At 37.3% G+C, this 21,272-nt stretch overlaps 1 protein-coding gene across 2 annotated transcripts; it reads right to left on the bottom strand.

Moving 5' to 3' along the window:
• Positions 1 to 2,857: 2,857 nt before the first annotated feature.
• On the bottom strand, positions 2,858 to 17,299 carry LOC105053987 (uncharacterized). 2 transcript variants are annotated; one of them, XM_010935348.3, is made up of 12 exons: positions 17,017 to 17,299; positions 16,784 to 16,931; positions 12,595 to 12,670; positions 12,344 to 12,403; positions 10,198 to 10,314; positions 6,393 to 6,752; positions 4,802 to 5,112; positions 4,602 to 4,701; positions 4,462 to 4,521; positions 3,820 to 3,906; positions 3,433 to 3,573; positions 2,858 to 3,355 (listed from the first exon to the last, which is right to left on the bottom strand). In XM_010935348.3, the coding sequence occupies exons 2-12, from the start codon at positions 16,885 to 16,887 to the stop codon at positions 3,011 to 3,013; spliced, it is 1,761 nt and encodes a 586-aa protein (XP_010933650.1). In that variant the 5' UTR covers positions 16,888 to 16,931; positions 17,017 to 17,299; the 3' UTR covers positions 2,858 to 3,010. The 2 variants fall into 2 exon arrangements, with proteins under 2 accessions (XP_010933650.1, XP_010933651.1); XM_010935349.3 differs by lacking the exon at positions 4,462 to 4,521.
• Positions 17,300 to 21,272: the final 3,973 nt, after the last annotated feature.

A 21,272-nucleotide genomic window follows, 5' to 3' on the forward strand; every position in this document is an offset into this window, starting at 1 on the left:
CACGTGACACATGAAATTATTAGACCCTGTTTCCCTCGTTTTTTTTCTTTAAAAAAAAAAAACGAAAAAGAAAAACCCTGTTTCCCCGGTAATTTAACAATTAAGGACTCTCCTGAAGTAAAATTTTATTTTCCAATTTTTTTATTCATTAGCAACTGGTTCATATAAAAGCCGAGATACGACTAGGTGCAAAGTAGCCCCAATTATATATTATGTCTCAAATTATATATAGAACTTTATACACGTATGATTGATCTCAGATGTTTTGGCCATCCAATCTGCAACATTCGAATCCATAATCTCTACCAATTGGACGGAAGTTTCTAGCTATTAAAAAATGTCTAAATACTTGTACTAGCAACCAACATATGTGACAAATATGCTTTCGAGGAGTTATATATGGAATTTTTTTTTGTTAATGAGAGCCAGCATTTGTCATTGTGGAAATATTGAAGAAAAATGCAAAGTCCAAATGCTAAATCTCACAATAAAAGGAACTCTAAGGTTGTATATCCACAAAAATTTGCATATAATTATAAGCAAGGGAATGATAAACAAATTACAAATGGATATAATTACATGGCAAGAACTAAAATACAATAAAAATTAGTCGGATGCTCGTTGTTAAACAGCAATAAGATCAAGAACCAAAAATTGATTTCTCTAAAAATTCAATTTCAATAAGATACATAAAAATATTTAAAATAATTCTAATGAGAACACTGCTTGGTGTATGGATGGATGCGAAGTGTTAGATAGATGAAAAATTATTGAATGCACCGGATGATTCAGGGCAAACCAAATGAATCATAGCAAATCTTGGAGCATATGCACGGTGGATAGTATGCAATCAAGAATTGATGAAATATAAAGGATAGCATGCTGTGTTATCCTTTCTTCGATGGATTTTTTTTGTTCTTGTTTAGTTTCTTTCATTTTGAAAATTATTTTTACATTATTTTTTTTTTCAAATAAGATCGATATTATCTGATAGTATAACAGATGCGAAACAGCAGCAAAATGATAATGAGTTTGAACTATCAAAAGCAATGCTGGTCCTAATAGGATTTGATGCAGTCTAATTGCATCTGGTGCATGCAATACGGAGGCCAGATACAGAGGCATGATCGGATGGTCGGTTGGTGTGCAAAATACATAGGCCTGTGGTTTGAATAATTGAATACCAATCATGCTTTTTTGGCTAGCAAGATAGAGAGGCTATGGATTGCTTCGGGGACTGCCGAACCTCTTCCTCTGGCTTGGTAGGTGTCCTGTCCTTCTCCTGTCACTCTGGCAAGGAAAAGTATGGAAGAATAAAAAAAACGTCTGATGCACCCAGTCTAAGACACGCCCAAGTAAACCCCTCCCATTGGTAAAGGGGCCCCATCTTGTACCGCCTGCAACCAAAGGGTGTGTCCGACCGTCAGGTTCCTATGGTTTGGTTGCACAGCCTGTGATGGTATGGACTTTTATTTTTATTTTTTTTCGGTAAAAATCGTATGGACTTTTATTGCCGAGGGCCCAATAACTCGCCATTCAGTTTCTTGGGTCGTACTTGCTGAAACCTTCGAAAGTGGACCCACCACATCATCGAGTCGAAATAGGACCTGGTAGGTATGGAAGCACCGAGTCCGGAGGTCAATATGTGAACCATGAGTCCGCTAACTAGGATAGTCTCGTACAATGACAAGAAGTTTTAGGACCTCCAATTTGATGGGAAAACTGCACAAGCTTAGACGATGGGTGCATGTAGAATATAGACCGGCATGGATATTGATGGAATTTTTAAAAAATAAATAAAAATTATTAGATTGTGTTTGATAGCTGATAATTTATCCAGATTATCAGCAATTTAATATGAGCCCACCACATAGATTACCAGCAATTTAATATAAATCCATTATATTACTGTATTTGATATATTTTTTAAATGGCAATCAAGATCGTCCTGACAATTCGGATTACCTCTTAGGAGGTAATTTGTATTATCTTAAAGAGAGATGACTATCCAGATTATCATATATTTGATAATATGATAATATTTTTTTAAATAAAAATATCTTCAAAAAATCTCACGGTCTTCTTCTTCACAATAGACAGCGAAAAGAGGAGGAGCCAAAACTAACGCCCACTTCTACAAATCTGACCAACGATGTCTGAAAACCAACCAATCGATGGACCACCATTGTAGCCCTCACCGAGGAGCTGTGGAGGCAATGCGAGCAGCTGATCGTTCAAAAAGAAAGAGAGCACGACGGTATAGCCCTCATCGAGGGACTACAGGGGCAACACGAGTGATTGACGAACAGTGCGGATGGCCAGGATGCGACACGGGAGGCCGCAGAGGATGGGGTGCAAGGGACCAATGGCGCGAGTGAGGCAACGATGCAGGTAGGTGAAAATGACTACGGAAAGCACGAGGTGTGGATTCGTCGGAGGGTCAAAAGACGATACAAGAGATGGCACGGACGGCCGGGAGGTAGGGACAATGCAGGAGACGCACTGTTGAAGGGCCGGGGGCGGAGCAATCGAAGGTTGGGGGGTTATGGTGTGCGAAAGAAAAAAAAATATTATATATAATATAATACAATATATTATATATATAATATAATATATAATATATATTATAATATATAATATATTTTTTTATTTAAAAAAATTAAAAAAAATTACATGAGATGTGATTTTTAATAAATTTGATTTAAAAATATTTAAAAAATTTGATGTTACATTATCAATAACCTGATTCTCATATCAAATATGTCAATCAAAATTTTTAATAATCAATATTACTGACAAGCTATTCAGATTGTAGAAATTATAATTCAAATTTTCTGGTAATGCACCAAACACAATCTTAAAAAATTAAGCCATAGATAAGATGAAAAATCTCTCAGACTGCGCCCAATGAGACAGCAAGGAATATGCACACAGATCAGTGTTTGATATCTAGCTTTTCAACATGTAGTAGTTGGGCCTGAAATTGTTACAGAATTTACTAACTTCTGAATCATTGGCAAGAAATTTCCACCCAACAAGGTTTTTCTGTCAAATCTTTCCCAAAGACATAATGAAATCTTGTGCTGTATGGTAACCATTCAATAACCTGGGAAGCTTTTCTCTTGTTCTTTGAATCTATGCATTTCTGGATTGACTCCTGCAACTTCTTATCTATGTTCTGAGACACCCAGATAAGAAGATCATCGGAGCCTATGCAGGTTTCTTTGGCATATCTGTCGAGAATCTTTGGTAGAAAAATCTTCCTTGATTTCTTGACCACCACATTGGCTTGAAGGAACTCCTTCTTGGCCTTCTCTAACTCATCCGTTACATTTTTTGCAGTGTAGACTCTCAGCTGCAACGTGATAAGAGCTGCTTAAGAGATTTGTGAATTTGATGTTGGTGCATGTTTTTGAAAGAGTTGGAGATTACCATAGGATCAGAAGAAGCTCCAGTACATAGGGCAAAGAGAACAAGTGGATGGGAATCATTGACACCAAATTTTGACCCAAGGAGCTGCTTTTCTTCGCCAGATTTCTTCCGCATTGCAGTTGAGAGTATAGTTTCAAACCACTAAAAAAAACAAAAAAGTTGAAAAAATTAGAGAGATGTGGATACACATCAGCAAAAGACACAATGCAATGATAAAGCTGCCATTAAACGTCGCTTGACGCAATGCAAAAGACACAAGCCAGAACATGATAGAAAAATATAAATAAATCTTGCTGGATGCAGTCCCCATGGAAGAAAAATCACATATTCAGATAGTTTAGGTGAAATTATTTCACTGAATATATAAATGAAAGAAGTTGAGCTTACACGACCAATTCGAGGTGTACGGCAGCTCAAAATGAAGTACTCTATGGAGTTGGCAGTGATGATGTGTCCTCCAATATTATAAGCAGCCTGCAAGAACCAATTGAATAGTAAAAACAAAAATAAAAAAGAAATGAAATGAAAAGAGAAGAGAAGAAAATAGACATCCAAAAAGATTTTCTAGTATCACTTCAGCAAAAAGCAGCTCATGCAAATAAGTAGGAAAAAATAAAGGAAAAATAGCTTTAATATCATTTTAATAACTTAGATGTAGAAATAATCCATAAATTGTAAACAAGATGGTGCCTATTCGAAGTTTGAAAAAGTATGTTAAAGAAGTTATACAGTTCATTATGTTCTATTACATAAGAATCATTCGGGACAGCTTTGGTGATGACTCTGAAAACAGGGCCTTTCAACTAAAAGTAAATAAACAATTTCAGGATCCAAAGAATTATAACAGCTGCATATTTTAACTCTTAAGTGGAAGACAATGGAAAACACAATCATATTCTGCTTGGCTAATGAAGAAATATGTATCGTTAAAAGATGTCAGTTAGCACAGTATCGCATCCGATTGATCCAGGGAGGTGCACATTTCTTTGAGAGAGCTCTGAATTATGGCATGAAAATAGGCTTTCATACCTTATGGAACAAAGCAATCCTTCTCAGAGAACTATGGGGGATTCCATAAGCCAAGTATGCCTGAAATTAGTCGACTAAATACAAATTACATCCAAGATATATAAGCTGAGATTCATCAATTTGTAAAATATGAGACCCACATGCATAATGAGAGAATTGTAGATATTGATCCAAAATGCCAACTTGGCACTGCTTTCCAACACACTCACATCTACTCTCTCCAGTTGTTCCACCAGCAGCCTACAATAACAAAAGAAAAGACTAAACATTTTAGGCAGTTCTGAATGATTTGAATGAAAGAATAGCACAGGAAATTATTTTCTCTATTTTCTGTTCTAACCTATAATTATTTATTGCATATGATGCACTCGAAAATTGGATCTTGTCTAGCGATATTGAAGATATTTCCACTGTGGATCTGCTTGACCATTGCTGCTCATCTGCAGTACCTCTTCGAGGAAGTATAACACTGGTAGATGATCTTGACAGGAAGGGCGAGCGGCCTTTTTCAGGCTTTTCGAATGAGTCACTACGTACCCAAAAATATATAGCCGCCATGCATCTAACCAATTCCTCAGATATTTTGCTTGGACACTCGTAGAGATGGTCTTTCAGAGTGCGAGCCAAATAATTCCTCCTGGCAGCTGGAAACTAGTCAAGAACAAAAATATCTAATATTAGAGCCATAAATTGTTTAGATGTAGTAGTTTGTAACAGAGATTTCTGAACCCTGAAAATACAAGTAGAAATTATGACTAGCTATGAGACCTCTAAAAAATTTAGGCTTCCCTCTGCTGGGAGATTTTAAACTAGTATTTTTATAATGAGGACTTCAGAGATGGACCAATCTTGCTTCTGATATGGGATGTTTATACAACTTCTAGAAGGTTTTGCACTAATAGTCATCTATCATATTCTTACAATGCTTTTCTGTCTTTCAATGAGGAACTTGCTATCATCTATTCCACGTGTTATGGAGCCTACAAGTCTCAAAAATGCTCAGCTGGATCACAGATGGAAAAAGAATATGCAAAGCATAAAAAAAGGTTCAGTGTCCTTATCCTTATATTATGTAATGTATTCACATGGATGTGACTTCTCCACAACCAAGCAAGGGCATGTGATTTTTCATGTATCCTTTGATTCGTCTTCTTAACATTCAAAAATGTATACCCCCTACATGCAATTGGCCTATTGTTAAGCTATCTCACATCATTACGGTCTTAATTCTTAAAGCTTCCAATTGCTATGTGGCACTATCAAAATGGCAAATGCCAATTCTATGCTCCTATATTGATGGATAATCTGAGTGTTCGAGCTGATGTCAAGGTTCAAGCCTGAATCTGTTCTTTGGAAGGATCCCACAATGAGCCCATGCTTGCAAGGAAGCTTGAATATCAATAAGCTAAGGTCTATATCTGCAGCAACAATGTCCTCATCTAGTTGCACTTGACAGCAAGCAACAACTGTTCAACCGCATAAATTTCATCACATCATGTTTCTTAAAATGAGAAAGACATTATGCTACAAGTTTTTGGTGTACCTCTCCTTGTGCACTATAACCAGAAGTCCTATGCAAAAAGATTGAGATTGCATGAAGAGTCCTTAGCTTAACATGGAATTGAAATCAACGATAAAATATTTCATCAACCTATGGCATTAGCAGAATGTCTTAAAAAGGGTGAGATAGAGAAGGTCCAATGATTGGAGAAGTGAAACATAGCAAAAATTGAACCAACATAAGCAAAATTTGTAGGTAAGAAAATGCTGACTGATACTGGCATAATACATGATACAGTAAATCTTGCTAACGTTGATATATGCACTGACATGTTATAACTAAATGGTGATTGCTTTTTAAATATCCCTAGGTACAAGCAGCAGTGGAACATAATATGGTAAGAGCTATAGACATGTCACACATACCATACCTTCTTAGGATCTGAGGAGTTGCTACCAAAACCGGCATTCAAGTTTTCACTTGACAGTGATTCACGTCTGACCTTGGGCTTGAGCAATGGATTACTTTTCCCAGACTCTTTTATGGAAGCCAAAAGCTGAAAGGGTTGCAAGGGGAACTTTTTTGAGGAGCAAAATGCACTTGATATTATGCTTGGGTGCTTCCTTGCTCCACTTTTTGTGTGAGCAGGAGAAGCCATGCCTGAACTTTGTGCTGATGATGGCCCACTAATGCATTGGTCAAAGATACTTCTGTAGAGAGAAAGAACATGTTGCTCACGATTTGTTATTTCTTCTTCAAGTAACTCGATCTCTGCAATAAGTTCCCTTGTCTAGAATGAGGAAAAAAAAAATCCTAAGTTATTTCCATCCAAAATCTACTTAGAGATAATCAAAGAAAATTAGGGCAACTCTTGATTATTGTGGTTATCATATTGCAACAACCAACAAAGGAGTCCAACGAAAATTGAATAACTTAATTGCAAACATGCAGGGAACAATGGAAAATTAACATATTTAAGAAAAAAATCTTTCCTACATGGAAGATCAAATTAGTTATCATTCTAATTATGGGAAGCCCAAAAGTGATAAGCAAAATATTGCACAAAAAAATGCACCTTCTATAAGTATAGTTCTCTATCATGAGCTCTTTACATTGTAGAGTCACGTCCATTTCGATTCTTATTAATTTTCAGTTAGTTGATAGCTCCTAACTAAACAACAGAAACAGATCATCTCCCTCCCTCCCTCCCTCCCTCCCGCTCTCTCTCACACACACACAAAAAAAATCAAGCATAAAGAGTGAAGAAGTTGTCAAACAAATGTTGTTTAAAAATAAATATAACCATAAAAGTATGATATCCAGCTTGTCAAAAGCAACCATTCTATTTAGAATAGACAAAATGTCCTGATGACTTCTAGAAAGTATAAGTAAGCTGGACAGCTTGATCCTAGGATAAGTCTACACTCGAACTTTATTTCTCTTGATTTATATCATGGTATTCATGAGTTATATCTTCTGTTGGTCCCATGACCATCTTCATTTTTCATCCCCCACCCACTTCGCATGCCACGTATAAATAAATGCACATGCAGAGCACATCAGACAGAATTCGATCATCATTCTGAGTAGATCTCTTCAGCAAATTCTCAGAAAGATTTTATATCCCAAAAGTTGAAGGAAGATACCTTTTAAGAGATACTTGTTTTTTCAGAATTCTGCAGATTAATTAGCACTTTATTAGAAATATAAAATCTCTGTGACAATTAATTTAATAGTGATAGTCAATAACATGAGAACTTGACAATTTCCATTATGGATGAACTTCAATGTTTATGAGAACTTAAGCAAATAATAGACTTTGGAAGTTGGAAAACAACTTAAGAGTAATAAAGGTTTTTCTGATTAATATCAACACTGCATCCATACTGTCAGGGCGAGGCCTTCCACATAAAATAGAAAGTTGTGATCAAAATTGAGGTCGGTTGATATTCTACTACGGAACTTAAATTAGATAGGACTTTTACACCAATTAAGAACATTTCATACAAAATTTAGATCATTGTCGTGTAATATCACTGCCTTACTCCAACCACCATCCTTTCTTATGCTGGAGTATAGCTATTTATTCGAATACCTTTCGTGGCAGATCGCATCCATTCACCAAACTGCTCTCCTTAGCCCCCATGCAGCCTGCTTTCTCTAGTGTAAATAATGACCATAGACATATTGGACTTTCAGAAGCTTTAGATCATAACCGTTGAATAACTTTCTTTTAGATGGTCAGACAAAAGTTAGGTTGCTCGGCCTCCACTGCATTTGGCAGAGAGCCGCCTAAAGAAGTATCAGATATCTAACGTGATGTGATATAGAAAGCAGCAAGCAAATGCAGGATTGGTGGTAGGACGTCAGAACTCCTTGGGACAACAGTCAAAGACCATAAACCGGTTTGAAGCAGTAAAGGATTTCATAAAGAACCAAAGGACCTAAATCTCAAAGACAAAAATCAAGAGTTTCTTGTGATCTCATATTAGAAAACTAAGTTTTATGTGCATTTTAATATCATTCTGAATCTTTACCATAAACAGGTAGTATATACTGGCCTCCTGAACTAGCAAGAATCAACATTGCTACTTATAAGCATAAAAAAGAGAAAAGAATACACACCAAACAAATGCCATAAGATGGGGAGTAGAAATAAGGAAAGAATATAAAATGGTAAACAAGTATCAGCAATTTGAAATGCACTTCCTTTTTCATTTCTTTTTCACCATGCCTTTGTCCACAGTCCACACATGATCTAAGTTATGGTGCCCAAAATCCAATTGATCAAAATGTAATATTATCTCCTTGATATATTGCAAATGCTACATACAAACAGATGGCGAAAGGTTGTTTATGCTGTAACAAGACCAAAAAAGGATCCAATCACACAAACATGTTTCTCCAGAAAAGAAAAAGAAAAACGCACACACACATGTCCATATTTATATCCTGAGTAAGCATACACCATGTCCCTTGCATCTTGTATGATATGATTCCTGCAGAGTTATAGCCATTTTCCCTTTTTTCATTTTTTTTTGTCAGAAATACGGGAATGCCACCACCAGGGTTCAAACACTGGACCTCTCCCATGTAAAGAGGGATGCCAACCAGCTGAGCTAAAGCTGGTTGGCTGGTTATAGCCAATTTTGAGTGAGCCGAATTGGCTATTGCCTCCCATTGTGGATTCCTGTATTCCAACATTTGGAACTCAGGTAAGATGATGGCAGAGCTATATTTTTCTAAGTCGCCTTTTGCCAAGTACAGTGCACATATGGAGCATTTCACCTTTCATAGTTGTTCACCATCATCATTATACAAGACTGGCTAGGGTGCATAGCTCAGGTCCATTCATCAAGCTATTTTGGCATCTGAACCTGGATTTTGTGGAACCACGTGCTTCAAATACTCACGACAAAGAAATGAAAATCCTACTTTCAATGGTGAAAAAAAATGCAAGGTAGAGTCCATATTAGGTCCAGCCTAATATACTGAGCAAATGCCATGCCAATGCAACAACAAGTTCGGACCAAGTTTGGATTAAGCTGAACCACAGGCCTACTTCAAGTCACACCAAAACTGCATGTTCGTTATGTCTTATAATAAAGTAGCTGCGAAGTTTAACCGTGCCCTGGAAGGCTGGAAGGGCTTATCAAATTCTTTCTCCATGGAGTTTAAAGGCATAAAGGATCAACTTAATGCTGACTTTTGCATTTTTCAAGGAACAAACAATCTGTTGCAGAATTATATTGATATGATCACATGCAACAATAAATTCAACCTGGACTTTTATTATGAGAATTTAAAGGAGAATTCAACCCTCAAAATTTATTAAAGGACTTCACAGGTTAATTAGATGAAGTTACAAGCTTAGCTGATTTAGTAGTGGGCATACAAATGTTAAAACCATCGCCTTTCATATTTTACATGCACCAACAATTAAAGTGCCTCCATAAGGTAGATATAGTTGTAAACCTCCCCAATCATAATATATTATTTTGAGGTCAGTGAAAAAATCCTGGAGCTTTTTGTTTTCCATGACCTATTGAATAGAAACAGGCTAAAACAACATTAAAAAATATTTCTTGTCATAAATATAATCAATCTAGCATTTGGTGAATCAGTTTGAATTCTATGATTCTAGACTACTATTATACCTGCTTAGTACCATTCAAGATATCCATTTAATGATGTTCCAGCTAAGAAAAAAAATTACAACAGGGCATTCATCGTACCTGAGCAGGGAAATGTCTGTGTCCAGGAGATAAAGTACTAGAAGCTCGACCAATTGCCTTTTCAAGCACATATCTGATAGTCTTCTCTTGATATAAATGCATCTGTAGTTGTTTGATCTGTGGAAAATTACATTCTTAGCCTAATATCCACAATTACTAATATTTTTAAACAACACATCTCTATGCCTCCATTGCTTTTCTTAAAGACTTTATAGAATGGTTTAGCACATGATGCAATCCAACACTCAACAAGACATTATCTCCCCTCCTCATGTGAAAAGGATGCATTTAACTACTTTTGTCTCAAGGTTACTCATTTATATTCATCATATGTAAAGGATCCTATTGGTATGAATTTTATTTTCAAGAATGACTTATGCATTACATAGAATGCCCTGCATGCATCGGTATTATGTGAGTCATTTCAAATTGAAGACCTGCTGTATGTGATCTTGATTCTCATATTTATTGCATTATTACAAAGTGTGTTAATGTTGTTAGGCCTTAACTACATACAATGGACCCACTAAATGGTATTGTAACACATGCAACGAAGCTCATAAATGTGATACAATAATTTACCCATAAGTCATGGCACCCAAATTCTATGAATGAAAGGACATAGTGGTTCTGGCAAAGTAACACGGCCAAACAGCCTCTTTCTCCTCTTATTCATTCTCATTCTTCATTACTCTATTCTAACCTTTTCGATTATCCTTGCCTTTATTCACCACTTTTGTTTACCTTTTCTAGTATCTCCAAGGATAAATCTATATCTAATTTCTGCAGGTCTGCAGTTGCTTTTGTTTCATTTGTCATCCTCTAAGGCTTTTCAAGGTTAATTCTTCTGCTACCGTGTTGACATATAGTCTCTACATGACTAACCTAAGGAGCAAGTTTGAGAGTGAATCAGCAGTCCTGTTAAAGTGGACAATTAAATATAGTACAGCACAAAAGATGAGGATGTTACTGCACAAGAATTAATGTATTTATTGAACTTATGTATATAAAATAAACACAAACTCATTCAAAGAATGCAATAAGAGATTAATTGACAACAGCAAGAGCATATGTACAGACACATTAGACTACACCATGCTTCTTCTTCTGACCCACTATACACACCACATGAATGACTTGTTTACTAATGTGAATGTGAGCAAGCAAACATATATATGCTTTATGGCAGTTTCTCTATCAATCCAAGGACTTTCGATATTGGAAAGACTAAAGAGGCACTTCACATGTAGTGTTGCAGTCAAGAGCTCGGATGGCTCAGATGAGTCAGTCTCTGTGCCTATCTTGACAAGGTATTGTCCGCTTTGGCCTATAATCCATATCAAATGCCATCTTGAGCCTCACGATTTTGTCCTATGTAAAAGGCACCTCGCTAGGGGCAGAGAAGACACCATCTCATATAAGCCAAAGTCTCCTTTGACTCACAATCAATGTGGGACTAAAGGTGTCATCCTTTCATAACAGTATCCCCTATCGAAGGACACTTTGTGTGCGTGGGCAGGAAGCTGATTATCACAGATGGCACCAATATTGCAATCAAGAGCTCGGATAGCTCAGTCTCTGCGTCCGTCTTGACGAGATATGGTCTGCTTTGGCCTCTGGTCCATATCAGGTGCCGTCTTGGGCCTTGCGGTTTTGTTTTAGGTAAAAGGTGCCTCGCTAAGGGGAGAAAAGATCTCATTTCATATAAGTCAGAGTCTTCCTTGACTCACAATCAATGTGGGACTAAGGATGCCATCCTCCCATAACATGTAGCATATATAGGATAGAAATATAATGCTATTATTCCCACTAGACCAACTTTCTGAGTTAATCTAGGGCAAAGAACAAGCTTACCTCCCATATATTACACTTATAGTTTAACGTGCATGAGGTTCTCTTTACCATTTCTCACATGACATCAATGCATGTTTTTCATGCAATGATTGCTTCAGTTTTTAGCATATCGATGGCATGAGCCAAATGACAAAAATACCCCCATACATTTAAAATAAATTGATCAAGGGCATTGATCATTGAAAGTTGTGTTTGGAACCAAAATGTATTTGCATGTGTGTGCCTACATCTACCATAAAATAGAAAGTAAAGCCTAGAAAAACAAAGATTTTTTACTAAGATTTTTTCTTACATCATTTTCCAAGGAAGCTCGGTGGTTTGATGAAGTCTTGCTGACTTTGTTGCTTGAATCCTGATTCACAGAACCGTAAGTTGACATCATTATCCAAAGTGGTCAGAAAAATGATGAAATAAGCAAGGAGCAATTCTCAGTTTCACAAATTCATCAAACTATGTTTTAAGGGGTATGGCATCCAAGCAAGATAATAGTATACAGCATAATTCTCTGAATTAATCAGATAAAATACACTTTGGAAATCTCACCTTAGATTCATTGCAATCCTTTCCCATGAAATGCAAAGTCCCATGTTTTGCACTATTTAGGTTCCTATCAGATGCACTGAACAGGAAAACAATTGTTCTATGATCATTAGCAACAAGGAGTATGAAGAAAGACATTCAGCCTTGCAGAAGGAAAATAATGTTTAAGTTCTGGAGTAATTTAACTAAGGTGATTGATTCTTTCAATATAAATTTCCATATGGTAGATATACAAAAGTAAATTTCAGAATATACTAGCATTGTCAACACATTGAAAAGTTTTAGAATTCAATAAACAAGGCTAGCCTCGATGCTGGTGGTATGCTTTAATATGACATGCAGGAAAATAAGAGGTGGACATGAAATAGGTGAGACCTTAATACTTCTTAGGCATTTCATAGATTGTACTATAATGCAGATATGGATGCAACCACTGCAATGATGACAAGCCCCGAGATGGTAAGTAGAAGAGAAAGTGAAGGAGAAGAAACAAGGAAGAAAATGGTAAGATGAGGCTGGTGCAATCCACTGGAGGGCAGATCAGGAAATATAAAGAATCCACCTCAAAAAAGAAAAATTTTTAACAATCTACAAATTAATTATAGTATGTAGTATCCTTTTTGTAAAGTCTACATCATGCTTGGCACAACTTCAATCCCTTGTTTAAACTGAACATAATTCATGTAGCCTTTACTGACTCAAAGGAATCTTAAATATAAATGATAAATCATTTAGATATGGAATAAAGTATATCAAACTATCATAGTGCCTGAATTCTAACTAAGAATAGATTCCAGAACCTGAATCTTCACCCATGCTGATGTAGGAAAGTAATGTAATACTTCTATATTTCAAGTAACATGCCAAATATAATTCTTAGAGATGTTTCATCATGTGTCTGTTGATGAGTAATGGTTAGTATTTACTGATTAACCACTTTCTGGTCCAATAATGTCATATTCACATCAGTGTCATCGCTTGCAAGTTGTCTTTTGTCTGGTCCATTGTTCTTTTTTTTACCAACTTGGAACGTTAGTAGTAACGCCTAAATTTTTAGTTCTTCTATAACCAAAAAAACATTTTGTATTACAGTCGAAAATGCTCATATTGCAAAAAGCATGATCCTCTTTGCACCTATACAAGTGTGCCAACTGCATAAATAGGATCATATTCATACTGTCTTTAGCATGCAAATTTTGACAATGTAAACTTCAACCTGCAGAGATCCAAGTTACATCTTTACCAGATCTTGCATGGACGCTTTTACAGCTTGTCATAGAGATCCTCTTTTACAAGCTTACCAATATACAGCTTGAACTTAGCTTGATGAAACCTGGAAAGGATTCATAGTCTGAAACTTTTCCATCAAAACTGAACAAAATGTCGTTTGAATTTGGACTTGCACTGGCAGTAACTTGCCCTGAAATGGATTACTTCTTCAATGTTCACTATTTAACAGATGCATTTTTTTAATATGATACACCATCATGTATTTGTCCAAGAGTCTTTACTTTGTCAACTGATGTGGAACATTATTTGATGACTTGGGAAAATCCAGATCAAACAAAGCTAAGTCAGAGGACCCTAGCTAGAAAGATCACTATGATATGTCCTTTATTGCTTCCAGAAACCTTAATTTTCAACTGGTTACCATGACAACCAATTCTGACAAGTGGTTGAAAAGTAATTGATCACCCCCAAAATGTATTGATGGCTTAGGTTGTTGCACAAAACAATTGGCAAAGTGGTCGAAAGCAGTCTGAAATTCAGAGTTATCACTTATATCAGGTTTGAGATTTAAAGTTGCCTTAGGCAATAGAATCAATAGTTGTCCGAGCCCAGTCAAAGAGTCTGAGTTAGTCTCAAAGTTGTTGTTTTTTTTTTTTTTTGGAAATAACACCATCCATTATCCTTTACTCTCAACAAAGACTGACCTTTTCCATATTTTCAGTTTAACACTTATATTTTGCCAATATTGCCGATACTCCTCTAAGTCAAGTTTCTCAGCAAATAAGACTTGTCCCTTCATTCCATCGGCATCTTTAGACAGTGTTCCATCATCATGTAGAGAAGAGAGAGGCAGATGGCCAATTCTATAGGAGGAAAAGAGGGGAATTTGGATGATTGGATTAAAAACATGACTGAAGGTAAGTTTGTACTTTTATATCACTAGTTAAGTCAATCAATACCAGCACTTGAATCCACATGTTTTTATGATAGTAGTCAATGACAAGAGGTTGTTGGGGAAAATTGGCATAATGCATATAATAAGTTGTAAATTTGAAAAAATGAAGGTCTGCATATAAATGATAAAGAAGAAGATGATTTGCAAAAGCACATTAAAAATCTAGTATCTTATATAAGTTGGGGCTCATGATGCAAATCGGGTTTGGCCTTGCATGAATGGCCAGTAATTTCATCCAGGCTCCCTAGTGCACCAAGTACATTCATGCAATTAACAAATTAAGTGCTCAATCTTTTTTCTGGACAGTCTGTTGTTGTTTTCATTGATGACATATTGGTACCCATGTTAAAAGTGCATTTTTGTCATTTAAAGGAGATGATTATTATACTTAAAACTGAGATACGTACATAAGTTTTGGGTTAATCAGTGAATAGCAAAGAGTAAAAACATTAATTTTGATGAAGAGAACATGAGGAAGGGGTGGCCATTAGGAAATGGCCTGCATTGAAAATGATAGTAAAGCATGAATTTTTCACTGATTGACTTATGTCTGTAGGTTACTGAAGAAATCACGTAACACAGTCCTTTATTTGCAAAAAGGAATGAATGAAAGAAAAAACGCAAGAAAAGACAACAAATGCAAAAATAAAAGATTGTCCAAAAGCAAGAAACGTGTGGCATTATCTTCTTATCCTATTCTAGACTGCCAAAATTGGGAAGCATATTGGGTTGACTTTGAGGCTTCATTTGTTGGTACCAACACTATGTTGTTGTAAGGAAAACTAGCATGCTTGTACAATAAAGGTCATAATGATGCCTATAAAAAGTGACTAATGTATGACATCAAGTTTTCTGTCATGATCCAAGCCTAGAACTATTAGAGAAACTGAATCCTGTATGACTCTCAGTAAACAGGTCTTCTAACATGCTGATTGTCAAGCCAAGATTAGTTGATTGTGTAAAAGTAGTCACCTTTCCTCACAGTATACTCATGTCTTGAAACACAGTCCAAGCCCTTGTTGCTAGCAACAAGCAATTTATGGAGCAGTACATGTAGCATATGTGTGTAGAAAATAAGTACTTAAGAATGAATTATGTCAAGCGGTAAATGGGATAGAAAAGTAAACTTTCATGTCTGATTAGGTTTTCTATTAAGAAAAACAATCTTGGCCATCCTGGGTGTTACCTAAGACAAAGGGTAACCAGATAGGTTTGTCCTAGAAAATCATGCGGTTTGTAAAAAGAGATACCACTGGAGGTAGCTGAATGGAAAAGAGTTATATACCAAAGGTCAGAAAATGTATCCCCAAGTTAATTGGTAGTAGAGAAATTTCAAATCAGCATAATTCGACCAATCACCCACATTTTCAAAATAACCAGCCTATGGGAAACAAAAGTTTATATGACAGAGCTGAAGTGCCCAAAACTTCTTACACAGAAAATTCCTCCTAGAAATCAACAATTATGCATCTGAAGATCACAATCATCATCACTGAAAGATCGGCCGATCAATTCAATCAGAAAGTCATAAATCATGAAATTCCTCAAGTACAATACACGGCGTACAAGCAATAGCAAGATCCCAGGAGCACTGTTAACAACACAAAACCTGAATTCAAATGAAATACTCACTAATAGCGCTCTTTCCGATTCATATTATCTTAGATGAAAATTTCACCATCTGAACTAGGATGCAAACAAGAAAATAATCATGTTTGTCTAATCAAAATTTTAAAACATGAAAATCACTAGGGAACCAGTAACATTGGACAAAAATAAGCAATTATGCAACTTGTCCCTCGGGATACATCCGAGAACTAACTATACAAGATTAATGCATGGCAGCAAAAACGACACAACCACCCATTATCTCTAACCTTCCCAAAAGCAGTCTGTTTTGGGATGACGGGAACCTTAAAAACATGAAATAACCCACATACAACACCCAATTCATCATCTCGACCAAGAAAAACATCAGAATCAGAAGAACCTCGATAAAAATCGCACCTTTTAGAGCGCTTGTGACGCAGAGAACAACTAGAAGAAATCTTAGAAACAGAAGCCACGCATTCCTCATTCTTTGCATCCGTAGCAACTTCCTCTCTCTCCATTCCTCCTCCCTCTCCCCCTTCTTCTATCCCCAGGTCTCCACCACCTGCAACCAAACAAGTCAAGCTAAAACAGCGCTATAGTATAAATATCTGATTCACATGGTCATAAAACCTGGAAAAGAAGCATACCGAGGGTCTTCAGCTACAAGCAAGATGGGGGTTCGTTCATTAATGGCGTCTCTTTAAATCTCGGGACTGATGTCGGATCAGTTGGCTAAAACAGAGAGTGGAAACGGGAGCCGGCAGAGGTCTCGGCCTCGCTAAGGTGGCCATAGCCGAAGAAGAGCCCAGCTGAATTACCGCAACGATTGAATGCCGTGGGGACCGAAGGTTGTTGGGGATTTCAATGCCCAGAGTTAATGCAACCGACGCCATCGATCGCCAGAAAGAAGGGGAGAGAAAAAGGGAAGGGGGGAAAGGGGGACGGTAACAAGGTCGGGGAGGGGACCTTTGAATGGCGTGCGCAGGGTACTGCCGACGGTTCGGTGGAAGCTAAAGCTGTTCCCCCTACATGAGCCGTTGGGTGGAGTCGACAATGACTAACGTACGAATGAGAAGTTCCTGGGGATGGAGAGTTAATGCTGTGCCGCGGGTGAGTATAACGGTTGCTTTTTTGGTTTCACCAAATTGGAGGCGTACTCTCTTGTTCCCTGATCCGTATAGTTTTGATGATGACTGGTTTTGCCACCTGTCATTATTCAATTTTGCAACGGCCAGTGGAGTGTGGGATGCCAAGTGTAAGAGCACGGCTGAATTTATTACTCATGTCGGATACGTTAACAGCGTGGATGGGAGGTAGAGGTGTGGGGGATGGAGAAATTATCTCATGTCCGGGTGCCATGCACCCCATCAATCACGGAAACATATTACTATAGATTTTATTTATTGTGCTCGTCTTGATGATTGATCCACAAAAATATGCTCCGACGATTATTTTTCATGAGAGAAGCGTTAGTTTTTAGAAGATGTTATAAATGTGCATAGACTGAGTTTGTGTTTTAGTGAAAGGATATTGGTGTCGTTAGTGCTAATAGAGAGATGCAACAAGCTATTGCCATCAATTGATTTGGTGATAAATATCATAGCTTAAATGTATAAATTCTCTACATAAAAATTGAGAATTAACAAGCTATTCCTCCTTTGACACGTATATTTGATCCACTTGCAACATTAACCTACGTTGAGTATTTCAATAATTATTGAACAGAGCCAACCTAGTGATTTACAATATGAAATTATGCTTGTTGTTTCACTTTTTGACATCTTTAGCAATATCATGCATCTATTCTAATTGCACCTCATCTACTCAACCTTTCAAAGGTGATGGGTGCTTAAAAGATATACATGAATATCCAAAATAAAAGGGTATAAAAAATGAACTCAACTATCAGGAATCTCGTTAGTTGCTTATGAACACTACATCAATTCAACAAAACTTGGGCATCAAAACCCCAAACCAAATGAAGATTGGGCCTGACTACCAAAACAAACATAAATATGAAACCCTAGAACCAGAATGCTAATGTTAAACGTCATTACTTGTACATTAATTGGACAAAAGATGAGAATCAAAGACAAATTGGTCAATCAAGCAAGAAAAAGATTGCACAACAAGAGACTTGCCTACTGATGATTGTATGAGGTAGAGATCCCACCTACAAGACTTCCAACGTGGTTTGCTTCATTATAATAATTCAATTCTTGGAAGCAAAGATGTGAACAATGGATACGGGATCTACATCCCTTGACTTCCGTTGCTGGTCCCAAAGTAGGATTCAAACTCTTTAGGTTGGGGCGCCGGAATAAATCCCTTGAAACCCTAACAAATTGTTTTTAGATATTTTTTAAATCTTAAATTCCAAAATATGCCGTGCGTCATTCAAACTATGGCACATTTTTCTCTCTCTAGATAGGATAAAAAGAGAGTGATGTTGCCGGATGCATTTTGTTCCCAGAAAAATTAAACGGCCTTTCCTGCAAATACAAACAAAAAACAGTTCTTCTTGCAAAAAAAAAAAAAAGCTATTAGACATGTACATTATATGGTGATGCAGATCATTTTTTAATGATGGGAGGAGTGAGAGAGATTAGCGTACCAACTCTATTAACTCCACCCCATTAAACATGGCATCTCCTGGAGTCATCAATAATTCTCCTTGGATTCAACAAAACCACCCAAATCACAAATACATAAAGTAAGGGAGCCACACTGCGGCCCTTTTTTTTTAAAAAAAATATATATATACGAACGCTCACACCATCCTAATATAAGTATAATCCAAGAAATAAAACAAAAAGGCGAACCCGCGGACGGGCCCCGCCCATACTGCTGCCTTCATTACCGCTTGTCTATATGTTCTACATGTGATTACTCGTCTTCGAATTCAGAATCGCCCCAAGATGCGGTTTTGTCGTGTCCCGCGACTCCTGTGGAAAAATTGACTGCGATATTTCTCTCATTCCGGCTGACACGGACCGGTCCGGACGCGTCCTGTTGGAGATACGAATTCGGCTGTTAGCGATAACGATGAGTCATACCTCGCACGCTCGGACAGCATCCGGCGATCCACCCACAGAGATACGGTGAATCCTCTGCTGCAAAACCTCCCCTGCGATGCACGCCGTTCAAAGCAGAAACTATTTGTATCTTTGGCATTAAAAGTGGGCCTGTACGGTGCGCAGCCGTCACTGTGGCCGTAAGAGGAAAAGGAAGGGAATCCGAGGGGCAGCACCCAAGCCGATTAACGCCTTAAATTTGGCCTCATGTTGGCGCGAGCACGGTGGGAAGTGAGATGGTTATCGTCTAATTAAAATCGGCTTGCGGGAAGTTTGCATTACCAGTGCGACGGAAAAACATGAACCAATATGATCATATAGGAAGAAATATTAATTTATAGAATTCTTAATCCGATGAAATATATTTTTACGAGTAAGGGCTTGAGGAATTTTTACAACAACAACGGAAGGTTTTGGTTCCTAACCTCATATCTACTGTTGGATTTGATAACGAAGATGATTCAGATGCTAGCTGCTGTCAAAATACATGGTAGATTTGCTGTTGGACTATACTTGCCTTTTTTTCTCAAAAGTGTTCTAAGGAGGCACCATCAAAGGCTTTGAGCATTCTACCAAAAAAAAAAAAGCTTTGAGCATATGCAAATTCTGGTGCCAGGAGATATATATGCATACATGAATGTTTATTCCTACTTCGCACTTACCTGCACGTAACATGTGATTACTGTCCAGGTCTATTATGTGGTTTTTTACCACTTTTGGGACTGTTTGTAAGTCCATACTTTGTCTACCTTTCTTTGCTCTGATACAATTTCACTCTCCTTTATCAAAAAAATAAACAAAGAAACAAAAAGAAAAACTTCATGGCTGTGGTCCGGCGTGACAGAAATCATGACGTAACTTTTAGAGTACCGGTCCCGGTCAACAATCCATTCGCCATTCCAATGCAGTTGGGAATATGGTACACAGGCTCGCACTAGTGTCAATTTTTTTTAATAATATTTTTAATAAAATATTTTAAATTTACGGTCGGTTGAAAAATATTTTCCTTCCTACCATACCACCACGTAAAATTTCAAGCAAATCCAAAATCAAAAATTATATCTATGATTTTTTTTTTTTTCTGCGGCAGATGACGGGCGGGCATCGAGGAGCTGTGCGGGCGCTGGGCAGGGGGTTGGGGGTGCGCATGGGGTTGGTGCCCGGGCAAAGTAGAAGGAGAGGGAGAGAGGGGGGGTTAGGGTGGTGGAGGGATGTTGAGCCAGAGAGGGGTTTGGGGGTGCGAGGATGGTGGGGGAAGGATTTTTTTTTTTTTATGGCGGATGGAGATGGAGCCGGGGGTGGGAGGCGGTGGTGATGGATGTGGATCTGCAGGATGGGATGGAGAGGCACCGCAGGAGGGTGGGGGGGCGCGAGTGGAGCGAGCACGAGAAATTTTTTTTTTTTTTTTTTTTTGTAGTGGATAGAGGTGAGAGCGCTGGTGACAAATGCAGACCCGTGGAGTGGAGCGGAGGGGTGCTGTGAGGGATGGGGGTGCGAGCGGAGCATGCGCATCAGAGGTGGGAGAAATTTTTTATTTTTTTTTTTAAAATAAAATATTTAGGGAGAAAAAAAAACTAAAAAGATATTATTATTTTATTATTATTATTAATTTAAAATATTATTTTTCAATAATAATAATATAATATTTTAAAAAAATTAGAAAAAAATAATATTTTAAAATAATAACTCCAATGAAACCGTGGGCTCAGTAAAAACGTGGGTTGAGCCCACAATTTTAAATTTTTTAGCCTACATCAGATAGTTTTTGTTGCGGTCAATCTCCCGTTGCGTCTATCGCTAGTGAAGAGTACCTGCAAAATAAAATTCAC

This window comes from Elaeis guineensis, chromosome 11, assembly GCF_000442705.2.
Source record: "Elaeis guineensis isolate ETL-2024a chromosome 11, EG11, whole genome shotgun sequence".
NCBI lineage: Eukaryota > Viridiplantae > Streptophyta > Magnoliopsida > Arecales > Arecaceae > Elaeis > Elaeis guineensis.